General features: G+C 38.6%; 2 protein-coding genes across 2 annotated transcripts; both read right to left on the bottom strand.

Annotated features, from left to right (window-relative positions):
- Positions 1–469: 469 nt before the first annotated feature.
- LOC103999209 (ribose-phosphate pyrophosphokinase 4) lies at positions 470–7,237 on the bottom strand. The gene is made up of 7 exons (XM_009420885.3): positions 6,937–7,237; positions 5,223–5,538; positions 4,042–4,137; positions 3,854–3,922; positions 3,640–3,768; positions 951–1,050; positions 470–875 (listed from the first exon to the last, which is right to left on the bottom strand). Exons 1-7 carry the CDS (start codon positions 7,050–7,052, stop codon positions 742–744), a joined length of 960 nt encoding a protein of 319 aa, XP_009419160.1. The 5' UTR covers positions 7,053–7,237; the 3' UTR covers positions 470–741.
- A 667-nt stretch (positions 7,238–7,904) lies between these two features.
- LOC103999208 (thioredoxin reductase NTRB) lies at positions 7,905–12,504 on the bottom strand. The gene is made up of 2 exons (XM_009420884.3): positions 11,274–12,504; positions 7,905–8,230 (listed from the first exon to the last, which is right to left on the bottom strand). The coding sequence occupies exons 1-2, from the start codon at positions 12,442–12,444 to the stop codon at positions 8,160–8,162; spliced, it is 1,242 nt and encodes a 413-aa protein (XP_009419159.2). The 5' UTR covers positions 12,445–12,504; the 3' UTR covers positions 7,905–8,159.
- Between the last annotated feature and the right edge of the window lie 1,356 nt (positions 12,505–13,860).

Here is a 13,860-nt window from a genome sequence, read left to right as displayed (position 1 = left end):
GTAACCTAGACTTCAGGTGACAATTACATATGGATAATAGTGTATTCCCTGTTACATAACAAAGCTAAGAAGCTAAGTTAGATCGATCACCTTAAACCTACCGCAAGCCTCAGTCTCAAGATGTAATCGATAAGACTACTATGCTACAAAATCTTAGAAGTAGATTTTTTTTGTAAATCTAAAAAACATTGTTACGCTGAAAACTACCAAATCACTTGGCCTTGGAAACTCTGTTGAGGCCAGGCTAAGCACCCACCATTGCACAATCAAAATATAATGAGATTTTAATGAAACATGTTACTCTTGCATCGTTGCTTCTATTACAGCATTTGATAATTCTAGAGGCAATCCAAGCACTTTTCAGCATGATAATTCTCAGGTTACTAATAATGTTTCTTTCAGCAAACTAACGCAAGTAAATGATCAACAATAGCCGATTCAAACAACCAGAAACTAGATTTTTGGGCAATTAGCTGAAGAAGATTTCTCATTGCACGCGACGAAACATAACACAAGTTAGTTTGGAAGGAATGCTGGATGAGAAGACAAGCGGAAAGATCATATTATGATACTGAAGAGAACAAAAAGAACAGAACTGAAAGAAGAGCGGAATGTGGGCTTGGAGTGTGAACTCTTATTAGGGTCATTCTGAAAAGACTGGCAAAAGCTTAGCACAAGCATCTCAATGACCTAATAGGGCTGCCATCAGAGTTAGAGTCAGCAAAGCTGGTGCACAAGAATTTAGACCTGCAGGGCATCCGCTATGGAGCCAGCAAGGCTAAGCACCTCGAAAGGAGCCTCATTAGCAATGGCCTTCACGGTAAGCGGACACGAGTCAGTTATCCAAAAGTTTGCAAATCGATGATCGGATCTCTCTGAGGAAAATGGTGTATGATTAGTGCCTGAAAATGTTTGGAAGAAAGGAACCAATAACTAAAATGAGTTTATACCAGCCTTGATATGCACAAATCGCTCCCATGATCTCTTGGGGAACACACCATGTGTAACGTAAGCACTAACTTTTCCAGCACCATGAGCAGTCAAAACCTTCTGTAGATCAGAATTAACAAACGGAACTAGTAAGTCCATGCAAGCAGGTCAAATGGAGATAGAATCAGTTCTTTGAGAGAAATAAGCTCACTTGGCTAATCAGATGTAAACAAAACTAACATTTAAATGAACATAGCATGTGTCTATATGATATATTCACGTGGGACAAATTACAGAGAAAACTATTTCGAGGGAAATCGAGAAGCATGAAATTAACAGGATTGACAATTGTGCTTAAGCTGGTGGCTAAAAGATTCCTGATGTTAACTTTTCAAAGAATAAGTACGATATGAGAGTACATACTACATAACCATAATGTACAAAACATGAGTTGATGAAAGATTTCATGATCCTTGCTCTTCTTTTGTCTTAGGTTCTAAGAAAGTTACAGTATAACACTAGTTTAGTTAGTCAAAGATAGTTTAGTTCTTATGTTGCATGGGTAAAGAGCTATAGATTAGCTGACATTCAAAAGCCATCTGCCTTATGGGGCTGTTAAATGGGTCACATCTCCCCCACATACATGGTTTAGGAATGTATGATAGAACTGAAAGGAATGATTCATGAATGACCTTTTCATCTCTGCTGCTCGAGGTTTGTCAAGAACTTGACTTTCTTTATGAATCAGACATCATTGTCAGTTCCAATTCTCTAATGATCCCTAATGAGCTTCCATCCCTAATGGTTCATGCTTCTTTAATGATCTTTTCTATGGTTATGCCAGTGATGATAAGTGGATCTGGTAATTGGGCTGTTCCCATTCTGATAGGTGAACCTGACATGGTATTTCCGTGACAAAATATCTCATTCTGGTTGTTGCCACCAAGTCTCTTGCTCCTATTAAGCTCAGCCATTTCATTGGAATTATATGCTGCTTCCTTGGGCCTCTTTGGCAACCGTGAAGTGACTGGATGAATTGCCAAATCTCATATTCAAAAGATGCTACTAGTTTCTGAAGTCAAGTTGAGCACCCAGACAAGATGCTGCCTGCTTGAATGACAAGATCTGATGTTAAAGAGGGAACCCCTTTCATACAGTTCTAAACAATCAATGACCAAAGAAAAAGAAGATGTGCAGAAAAAAGCTTATGGCTAGAGTGCCTATAGCATGGATACAGATCCTTTTGTAAGAATAAGTTGAATTCCTTATTGCCCAGTCCCAGTGAAGGTATCTGAAAACTCTACGGACTTGATCATACAATAGAATTCAGTTTGCTAAACCCGAAACCCATTGACAAAGAAGAGTAAGACTAAACCACTCAAACCCCCAAGCAGGGTCATTTCATAATTCCTGACTAGCTCAGTTCTCGTTAGAATGGCTCTCTTAGTTATGCTGCACCCCGACCCAGGACCATGCGTAGCTTTTATATGCCTGCAACCTGTTTTCTTTACCAACACAACATTAGGGGATTATTTTCCGTCTAAAGAAAACTAAAATTAAAAAGGCTTCACCAGTACCTAAAACTGATTGACTGAATGCTCACTAAATGACAGCTAAGGCTATGCCTAAAAGTAAGCCCATTTTCTTGGCGAGTGGGAACTCGCCAGAAAGAGGGGAGGAAAGTCAGGTTACATGACCTTCTCCATCATACCTTTTAGCACTCCCTGATAAAAATGGATTTGAAGGACTGACCAGAGGCTTGATAGTCTATCAGGTGATTAATTGGATTCTTCCAAACTGATAGATAAAAGGAGAGAATTCAATCTAACCTCGAGGATAGAAGCAGGCATCATATGAAGTGAAAGTCTTTCAGGTACAGATAAGCCCCCTATATGATTCTGGATTACTAAGACATGAGAATGATCAGAGTTCACTCGATAAAGATGATACAATATACCCTTGCTTCCTGAAACTTGTACGTTTCTTAAAGTTATTTGATAATCATGTTGGGAGGAATAAAACTAGACAACGTAACCAAGAAAAATGAGATGATCAATGGAACTTTTCCGATAGATATTCCTTTGTCGCTCTCTTAGCAATCTGGCAGAAGAAGACTGCTTATCTAAGTGATCGTGACATTTTTACAATAGTTGAACATTGAAATGAGATATTCTAACAAGACAATACCAGGATGTTTTGGATAGTGTACTCCTCTTTAATCCTCTCATGAAAAAGGGAAGCTTCTGGAGCATTTTACCTGTTACACTCCATCACTTCCCAGATTGAATAGCGTTTGTCAGATATATAACGGCAATATACTAGCAATTGTCAGATATACCAAGGCAGATAGAAGAAATGACTCTTAAAAATGAAATAGGAAGCAAGTTAGTTATTCATCCGTACTGGAACCGCATAAAATTACACTGGCACTACTAAACCAGTGCAAGATACATAAAAGTGTCAAGCAATTTATTGCCTCGTATATCATCTGAAGGGGTAATTTGTATGCAAATTCCAGTGCACCACTACTATAGTTACACTATTCAGCTCCTTGGTAAAACTAAAAGCTAATAATATATAGTTCAAGGATTCATTTTGTGGTGCTAATAAGCTACAAAATTCTCATTACCAGATACATAGGCAAGAAGAAAGTATACAAAACCATGCTCTACAAAAGTCTAATTTATGACTTGCATCACTGTTGTTTACCTGGCATTCAATTAGAGTGCCACCAGATTGCACCAAATCATCAACAATAACAACATGTCGACCTGCAGGATTACCTTCCTTAATTTGAACTATTCTCTTGTCACCTTCACGAACCTTCGCACAAACAATCTGTTATACAGCAAATCAAACTTTCAGTCAGAAAACAGATGAAAACTATGACTTGTATATTCACTGTTTCTGTCCAACAATCTACCATGGGAAAATGCATCAATTGCTTGTGAAATCGCTTCCAGGCCCCATCATCCGGGAATGCTATAGTTACCTATTTGGATGAGACTTACATAGGAGTCAGTGGACCAAGTCCAGGTAAATAACAGCAGATTTGCTACAACATATGCCTTGAATCTTAAAAAGGGTTGTATGGGCACAAATAGTGCATACATTATCAGCATCAGGAAGTTTGCGAAGGCGCTGCAACAATAGTGGAATACCAGTTTCAAAGCAAGGCAAGACATCATCCCCAAAGTAAAATCTTTCCTGAGGAAATCAAGAAAAAGATATGACACATTGCTTCAACCAACTACAAGGTTGACATAAGAAAAGCTCAGACATATTATGAGTGTTGATTGGTAGACAATTTTATAGAAATGTCTTGGCACCATTAAAGGATCAAACTATCAACATATGGATCAAAGCATACAAGAAAAATCTGCATCAATCAAGTGGTTACAGATATAATTAGGCACCAAACAGATGTGGTTTTTGTATTTTCATAAAGGGTTAGGATTTTTTATTGAATTTTACATTCTCTTGATCAATAATTTTTATGCAGAAAAAACATTGAGTAATATAGTCAAATTCAGAGCCAATTTGTTAGAAACTTGGAATTGGTAGTAAAATCAGTACTGCTTATAGCCTAATGTTTCCAACATGATGGTTCAGATGTTCCAATAAGTGAAATTAAAGTTAGAAAACATATGATAGAACAGCAGTATCACACAGATAACTTTATGTTGCTAAAAGATGAATTCTATTTCAGAAACAAGAAGTCCTGACCCATCAGAATAGCAGAGAAAGAACAAAGAGCCAGTACATGGGAAAAATAGCAAGTTTGTTGAGAAAAGGGCTTAAGACAGGATTATTACTAACAACTTAAAAGAGTCTTACTTCAGATATGCCCATGCCTCAGAGTCCTTAAAATTTTAAAAACATCTGATCATGCATGTCATTCATCAGAAAGCATGAAACTCAGGCTAGATATTTCGTCTTGATGTTGTGTGTTTCAATGCTTAAGAATCTGAAACATTACAAAAATTTGATCATAACAGAACACAACATTCTAACATGAAACTTCAAGCCAGTGCAGCTCATCAACCCTTGACATTCCTTTCAAGGAGGGAAACTATAGCATACTCCAAAGAAGGTCTATGCAAACAATGATAATGAACTAGTGAAAAATTAATGCCCACGACAAAACAATAGAGCAACCACTTCACGTTTGAATAAATGTTATGTGCTACTCATGAAAGACAGGACAAATAACAAGATCATCAATGCAGATTAATAAAAATAATAGATATTCAAGAAAAGAAGACCAAATCTTTGATATAACTTCAACAAACCTGCAAAGCATGTATATCATATATCACAATACTAGTTGGTCCACCTCTAGACTTTGGAATCATTGACAATATCCGTGCCATCGTAAATGCAGTAGCAACATCTCCTTCTTCTTCCATTCGTTCAAACGAGCCGGTTGGGAAGAATGGTAATACCAAGGTGAAAGAAGCAATAAAGAGTTTTGGTAAGGCAAAAATTGCAGATATCTGCTCAAAAATGACTCCTGGTGAGCTGAAAGAGGCTAGAAATGCAACATGTTGTCCTCTAATATCATGTGCATTGTTGATGAAAAGGTTAGGGAATCCATCATCAAAGTTTCTGATAACATCATAAAAAATGCAGCAATTATTGACCGAGTTAAAAATTCAGTTTGGCAAGATAAACTTGAATTGACTACTTATCAATAAAATAAAGAAAAACTATCAAGTAAAGAGTTCTTATTTTTTCCTGAAGCTAAAGATGATGACTATACACCAACTTCTTACGAGAAGAACTTGATAAATGCCCTCTTCATATGATAAATCCTAGTGCATGATGATGTTTTTCAATAATTTTCGAAAAATAGAAAAATAGCTTTGTTAAAGCAAGTACAACATGCTTCATTTATCAGAAAGAAGATACTGTATGAGTGATTATTTCTCTTGATTTTGTAAAAGGTAAAAGATCACAAACATTATAGTAATCAGCACCTTCAGTCAAACAAATCACTTTGTAATGCTAGCTATGATTTTGACCAATACTACACGGTCTATATCTCAATAATACCTAGAATAAACAGCAGTCCTATGAAGTTGTAATCTTCAAGAAGAGACTTTTGTCATTACTAATCATCTCTTATTTTCCTAGTGAAGTTTTTCAATACATTTACCCAAGAAGAGAAGCTTAATAGGCTGGCATTTACAAGGATTATTATAATATATCCATGATTTTTCATGTGGGACACAACATTAAAAATTTTAGGGTTAAGTTAACCACCTGGTGATAGTACCATAAAAGAAGTGAAAAAACTGCATTGTTAACCCATTTGCATGTAGACACCCGATTAAGATTCATTACTTTCTATATAGCAAATAATTTCCAACAAATAGGTAGAATGTCTGTCCAATAATCTGATTGGTCTTAGAGGAAACTCCCAAAGAAGATTTCCAGAATCCACAAAGCTACGAAATTAGAACTTGTTCAAGAGATAGCATCATCTAGACAGAGGAAAGGAACGGTGAAACGATGAACAACCTCAAGGATGCATATATATTCGTTCTAATGCATAAGAAATGAGGGAGAAAAGAAAAAGAAAACTGATTTTTAACGGCAAATCAAAATCAACACCAAGAAGCCTATATGTATGCTTTAACATTGGCGATACAGTCCAATTCACAGAAAGAAACAGATAAAACCAAACTTCAGAGAACGCATCGCAAAGAGAGTTCAGCGCGAAAACACGAAAACAGAGATCTGGCTATTTATTAGACAAGAAGGAAGAAGATAATGAATGATGAAAAAAAAAACCTAATTTTGGGGGAAGAAAAATGATAGAGACACCTCCAGGTTTATCCATCGGCCTTAACGTACAAACAAATCCAACACACAGAAAGATCGAAATCGAATCTTTAGCGCAGAAGCCATAGAACCCGGGTCAGGAAGTATTCTATATTATCTTTCACACAACAACGCTTCCTCCGCAGACCCAACGGAGGCATAAAAGAAGAGGATGTCTACCTCCAAGAGATGGTCCGGAGTTGGATTGCGTCGGACTGATCGGCCACCTTCCTGGCCAGCTCCTCGGACTCGGAGCAGTAGAAGAGGTTTACCTGCTTCTTTGTCCTCATCGCCATTGCCCAGCACCCCGCACCAACGCCGCCCTGCCGCCTAAGCCCAAAGTTTCTTCACCGTCTCGTCGAGTCCCGAAAGGAAATCGATTCGAAGAAAGAGAATTTACGGAAACTTTTCCCCAAAGTCGGTAATATAGTCGCCACATCAATGCACCCAAAGGCATACAAATCATCTTAGAAGGGAAAAGCTATCTTCTCAACATTTCATTTTGTGAACATAGTTCGCCTATGCGCCTCTAAATAAGCATAAGAACTTAGTAATTGTTAGTGAATGTAAATAGCAGTGGGCATCAATTAATCGGCAATCTAATGGATAACAGATATTTTATCTCAGAGGTGGCATTGGAATTAATTGCCCATACATTTTTGTTGATGATCTACGTAGGCATCTCGATCGAAAAAAAATCAATAGATAAATTATCAAGAAAAATAAATATATGTGAAACATAAATGATGATCAACTATAAATCCTCCGAGAAAGAGGACTTACAAAGAAGAAAGAGGAATCATTCCATTAGCTTAAACACAATGTTATCATCGATGGATCCCTTCATTTCAGCCGATTCAGTAAACCCACAGCTATCTTCGTAGCACAATTACAATGAAATGCCATAGCTTTGAAGACACAACTGCAGTCAAACAAAGATATCAGGATAAAAAGTTAATAGGAGAAAAAGATAGCAGAGCACAGCTCCAAAACGATTTGCTATGAGCATTCACCTCTTCCCCTCTCAGACTAAATAAATTTTACAACAGAAGTAAACAGCATGATTCTTTTCTTTGTCCCTTTACTGTTAATGGAGAAGCATGATATTTGATGGACCTGTCAGGTAAGGAAGTAAGCAAAATTCATCATACCCATAAAAGTTGACTTTGATTAAACAATAAGAATATCCCAAGGTACCAATGGGATGTGCTGCAGTAAATTCACTGTCTACAACATGCCAAGAGTACAACCAATGGCAACTAAATGATGACAGAAATTGAGAAGTTCATCTTCTACCACAAAGAGCCTGGCAACTTCAGTCTGAATCATACTGAGTTTCAAAGATTTGACTTTCCCACCAAAGATGAAATCTTTGGAGAATCAGTCGAAACATCCGAGGATAGTCAATCAGTCTTTCCCTCCTGAGCTCCAACCTCTTGCAGGTAATGCTCCGCATCCAAAGCAGCCATGCATCCTACAGCATTCCAAGGATCACAATATATCAGTTGAGTAACTGGTCGAATGGCTACCCAAGGAAACAGTTAGTTCTGGTGTTGACAAGAAAGAAGAAACAAAAAAAGGGACTGTCATGAGAACCAATATCAGTTCAATCAGATCAAGATAGAAAATTCAACTTTTGCATATTTCATTTTCTAATATTTTCTTCCCATTCTGCATTTCAGATATATCAAAGAACATAAATGATTGCTGCTATAACTTTTGGTATAACCACAAGCTGACAGAAAACATAAATAATTTATATCAACATTTTTTACTCCAAACTCCTAATATAAACATAAACACAAGGCAAACATGCTGTAAAAACCACAAAGTCCAATTTACTGGTGGTACAGCATAAACTAGCTACACCACTGAGAAATATGTGCTATAATATCTTGCCCACAAGTTCTGGACTATTGTGAAGAATCAACAAACAAATGTTTCTTTTTCACTCGAAGAAAATGACATATCATGTAGATTGCAAGTATCAAAAAATTAATTTGAAAGATAAGGTAGGTTCAATAAAGTGAATAATAACAAGTTCATATTGAACGGCCAATATTTGACCAGCAGCTGAACAAGAAAATGGAGAAGCTATCATCTAATAAATTAACATTTTAGGAAAAGCTCAAATCAAGGTGTCACGAGATTAGCAGCATGTGTCAATCATGAAAATTAACTGCAACAATTTTATTGAAGATACAGAACATTCAATATATAGAACATGGGTACATCATGATTTCTCTAAAAATTAATATTCGACAAACTACTCAATTTACAGTATGAAATAAATGAAAGTGACCTTGATGAAATCCTAAAGAGAAAGGAAACAAGTTATCATAGCTTATATCTTCATGCTTTCGCTTTATCACTGAGTTATATTTGCTGGAGAATAAGAAGCACTGTTCATATTAAGCTATATTAAGGTAAAAGTTAGGAAGAGATAAAGTTTAAATAACACTCAGGAAGTGGTGATGACCATGAGGCCACAAAAAACACTTTCGAACTGAGAAACTAACACCTAGAAATGAGAAAGAACAACCAATTGATTTGCTTTACAAAGAGAGACAAAAGTGCAGAACTTTATAAAGAAGACAAAGATACCAATAATTTATAGAGAGATACCATTCAACACCAGTACCAGGAAAGTCAACAATCTATCTAAGAGTGCTTACTTTGGTTAGGCTTTAATATCCTTCAGAGGAAGGAAAGTTTAAGCCTTACCACATGGTGAACAGGTTATTTCCATTTTCAGGAAGAAACTGTAAGCCATCTCCTGCTATGCAAAATTAGACATAAGCTAAAAAATGGGAAATGTGTCTTACAGATTCATGAAAGAGATCAAATGATTAACCATTTAGCCAACCTCCAGCTCAGTCATAAAACCTTCTCACAGAAAATGGATTTAAAATTTCAAAAAGAACTAAATTAAAATTGAGTTACATGACAAAAAAAATAGCAAGGAGCCAAACTGAGAGGCTAGGACCATTGTTTAGCATTGTTACTTGAGCTTTTCTCTGGCCACTATGGTGGAGTTTTAGCTTCATGAGAACTAAACTGCAGCTTGTCTTAAGGGATGATTAGAGGGATAGAATCATTTCAGTACACATATATGACTGCGATTGACCAATTGTTTCAGATGTTCCTAACCGTGAAGGGTCTTAGTAAATTAGAGGGTTGAGGACTACAGCACTTCTAAAGCAGAGAAAAGAATAAGCAAAAGATCTCTTTTCACCAAGAAACATGAGGCAGGAAAATATTAGAAGGAACAATATGGTTGGTCATATTTTGCAGATTATGCAGTGGGTTACCTTCAATTCTTCAAATGAAATAAAACTAATAGCTCTTTACTTTCTTCAGCTAATGATGTTCCATAAAGATAAAGGAACAAAGATGAAGCTCACGTGAAGGTAAACCCCTACGTTTAAAATATTAACTGTGGCTCTCATGTCATACTGTTAGCAAAAGACAAACTTACTCAAATGACAAAATTTCAACATATTTCTTTTAAATTAGATACAAGGTGCTTGTAATAAATGCAATAAAGTGTGCGGTATTTTTAGATTTTTGTATGCATTCATTGTATAATATGACCGATGCTAGTCAGAAGCTCACATGGAATGGTCTTTGGTTGGCTTTATATGTAGCACAGCCAATAATGAAAGATCCCTTTTCTTTTGGTGAAACACACACCGTATGTAGATATTTGTGGAAACGGAAAAGAAAAATACAAAAAATAAATGAATAAGAAGAACTGAATGTATTTATTGCATCCTATCTAACTGTATAGGAAAAATAAATGATACCTCTAGTGTTCACTTTTCCAAACTAACCATTTCTCAAAAGAGAACTCTGAGAATTATATCTACATTAGTTTACTTTCAGAGACATTTAGTCAAAATTATTAAGGTTAGCCATTCATTTGGGTGATTGACAAATTATTAGTAATTCTAACATCAATGGTAAGGACAATAACTCATATTTAAACTTACGAATACCATCTCAATAGTGCAAGACAAATGACAATCTCTAAATCCTACATCAAACAGTAAGGACGGCGGCTCACAGTTAAGCTTATGAATATTATCTCAGAAGTGCAACACTCATCATTGTCTTAGTGTCAATTAAATCTATATTTGCACTATGCTTTAGTTAATGTAATGATAAAATTACGCACAACAATGAAATAATGAAACAAGCAAGAGGCTTTGAACATCAACGATTAAGAACCAAGTTAATCTGCACATAGTTATGTCATTCTACCACTCAACCTAACAAAAGCTCCCACTAAAATAAATCCTAAATTTACCATGGAACAATAAACAAAGCAGTTGTGACATGAACATAAAATCAAACTCGAGTACTTCCACATCCCATAAAGAGACTATCAACTATCAATAATAGCCTCATTGCAGGAATTCCTTCGCCATTATATTTTTGTACTGAGAAATCATTTTTTGAAGGGTATTTTCTGAAAGCAAGATCATCAACAGATATTAAAACAGTCAGTCGCCCACCGGATCCAGCAGCGGTGATAGCCTGCCGGTACTTCTTGTCCTGCACATCCCCTGCGGCAAAGACACCCTTCACGCTGGTGTGTGTTGTCCCGGGCTTGGTGACGACATAACCATCGGAGTCCAGCTCCAGCTGCCCCCCAAGGAACTTGGTGGCAGGCTCGTGCCCGATGGCAAAGAAAAGTCCCGACACCTTGAGATCAGACACCTCCCCGGTGACAACGTTTCTTACCTTCACACCGGCAAGCGGGCCGTCGGCCTCCCCGAAGGCCTCGACCACCTCCGAGTTCCACAGCACCTCAATCTTGGGGTTCTCGAGAGCCCTCGCCTGCATGATCTTGGACGCCCGGAACGTATCCCGGCGGTGCACGATGTAGACCCTCGACCCGTATTTTGTCAGGAAGTTGGCCTCCTCCATGGCAGAGTCGCCGCCGCCGACTACCGCGATCGGGCGGTTCCGAAAGATGGGCGCGGCCCCGTCGCAGACGGCACAGGCCGAGATCCCCCGGTTCCAGAACACGTCGGCCCCGGTGAAGTGAAGGCGGCGGGCGACAGCACCGGTGGCAACGACGACGGCGTCCGCCTCGACGGAGGTGGAGGAAGAGATCACGCGGAAGGGACGGACGGCGAGGTCAACGGTGGTGACAGTCTCACTGAGGATCTCAGTGCCGAAGCGGAGGGACTGGGCGCGGCACCGGTCCATGAGCTCGTAACCCATGATGCCCTCCGGGAACCCAGGGAAATTCTCGACGTCGGTGGTGGTGGTGAGCTGCCCGCCGGCGGCGATGTCGTTGGCCATCCACCCTTCGAAGAGGATAGGCTTCAGCTCCGCGCGGGCGGCGTAGATCGCCGCCGTGTGGGCGGCGGGGCCGCTGCCGATGATGCAGAGCCGGGTGCGGAGGGTCTTAGTAGGTGCGTCGGCCATGGCGGTGGCGGTGGAGAAGGGCTTGACGGGATGCGGCGAAGGCGCGGCGGCTGCAGCGGAGGAGTCAGAAGCGACGGCGCCACCAACAAAAGAGCAGGCGTTCTTGAGGAGGGCAGAGAGCTTGGATCGGAGGTTCATGGAACGGAGCGCCGTCGCAATTGCCGCCGCTGGGCTCGTAGCCTTCCGCTTCCTCGTGTTGTGATGCCTTTTGGGTTGGGCTTTTAGGTTTGGGCTTAGGGTTGGGATCATTCAGCCGTTTGTTTGTATGGCGAACAATTACCTATTGTTTTGGACCGCAAATGTATGTGCGTCGACGTAACGTAAGCTCGAATGGGTGCTTTGTTTGTCGTCACAAGTGGTTATATTTATACCCGTAGTGCTTCGCATCGCTTGGCTCGTCCGCCACCGCATATGCCTTGCGCGGCCTCTCTCTCAAGAAAAGGGAGGCATCGGTGAGCAGCGAAGTAAGGTGGGAATACTAATTAGTGTATGTTTCCGGGCAACGAGTAAATTGGTGTTCGCTAGCATTCTATTTGGCTATATGTGAGCAAAAGTAAATTGGGGAAATCATAACACTTTGATTTAGCCCCGTAAACTAATATTTAACTAAGACTTAACTATTGTTATTATAAATTAATGGATTAGTCATCTCATCGGGCCAAAATCCTTACTTATATTACCACGAATGAATCAAATTACGATAAACATATTAATTATGTTGTTGATGGCAATTATAACAAGTCTCATTTATAACCAATAAATGTTAACAAAATTATTATGATTTTCACTTAATTTCTGTCTAGAAAAGATATGTGGCTATTATAATTTTAGTGAGATATTCTTTAGTTTAGTACATTATTACACAATTGATAGGCTCATGTTTGATTTGATATACGAATATTTTATATATAATTAATTATACTAATAAAAAAATAAAAATATATATATATATTAGATTTTGATATGAAAGAAACGATAATAATTGTATGAGATGGCATCGCCCTACACAAAACCATCCGCGGTAGTACGAGACGATACTGCACGCCGTGAAACCATGCAAGTTGGTCTACGTCGCCAAGAGCATATGAACCGATCGTTTAGGGGATTGACGATCATTAATGAACCCCAGATGATAAGTATAAAAGTCAACCCCCTTGCTAACGTGAGGGGATAATTCCCCGAGCAGTCAAACACACCAAAACTCACTTCAATATTATCCTATTAACTTAAGCTTTAAAGGGGATCGAGTTGGAATTCTCCCTCCCAACTTTAGCTTATGTATAAGAACCTAACAAGAGAGGAAAAGTAACTTCGAGCTTGACCTCAGATCGGCTCGACAAGAAACGTCCTGACCTGGCACAATCCTTCTCTCGTCGGAAAGCCATGTTGATAACCTTGTGCATTTGGATCGTACTGAACCGTGCTAACAACTCAGTCACACCGTAAAATTGCACAACAAGAAAGAATTTGTACAATTTAATCCATAAAAAAACAGTAGTAAAAACAATCTTATTTGATTCGTAACTTCCATGTTAACTGTTTGCAGATCAAATTAATTATAGGATATTCTCATTTAAATAAGCAGATCGTTGTGATCGATATAAGAAAAATATCAGCGACGGATCGGACGGAGGACTGCGCACAGAAATGGGATTTGCGTGATAC

Source organism: Musa acuminata, chromosome BXJ1-9 (genome assembly GCF_036884655.1).
Source record: "Musa acuminata AAA Group cultivar baxijiao chromosome BXJ1-9, Cavendish_Baxijiao_AAA, whole genome shotgun sequence".
NCBI lineage: Eukaryota > Viridiplantae > Streptophyta > Magnoliopsida > Zingiberales > Musaceae > Musa > Musa acuminata.
This window is presented reverse-complemented; position numbering and strand designations above follow the sequence as displayed.

What these genes read in the sequence shown, in the direction of transcription:
- LOC103999209 (XM_009420885.3), bottom strand. Translation starts at nt 7,052, where the DNA reads ATGGCGATGAGGACAAAGAAGCAGGTAAACCTCTTCTACTGCTCCGAG. An exon ending in CTCCGGACCATCTCTTGGAG is followed by an intron (nt 5,539 to 6,936) that starts GTAGACATCCTC and finishes TGATGTTATCAG; the next exon opens with AAACTTTGATGATGGATTCC. An exon ending in AATTGATGCATTTTCCCATG is followed by an intron (nt 3,769 to 3,853) that starts GTAGATTGTTGG and finishes GCTGTATAACAG; the next exon opens with ATTGTTTGTGCGAAGGTTCG.
- LOC103999208 (XM_009420884.3), bottom strand. Translation starts at nt 12,444, where the DNA reads ATGATCCCAACCCTAAGCCCAAACCTAAAAGCCCAACCCAAAAGGCAT. An exon ending in TATCACCGCTGCTGGATCCG is followed by an intron (nt 8,231 to 11,273) that starts GTGGGCGACTGA and finishes GGAATGCTGTAG; the next exon opens with GATGCATGGCTGCTTTGGAT.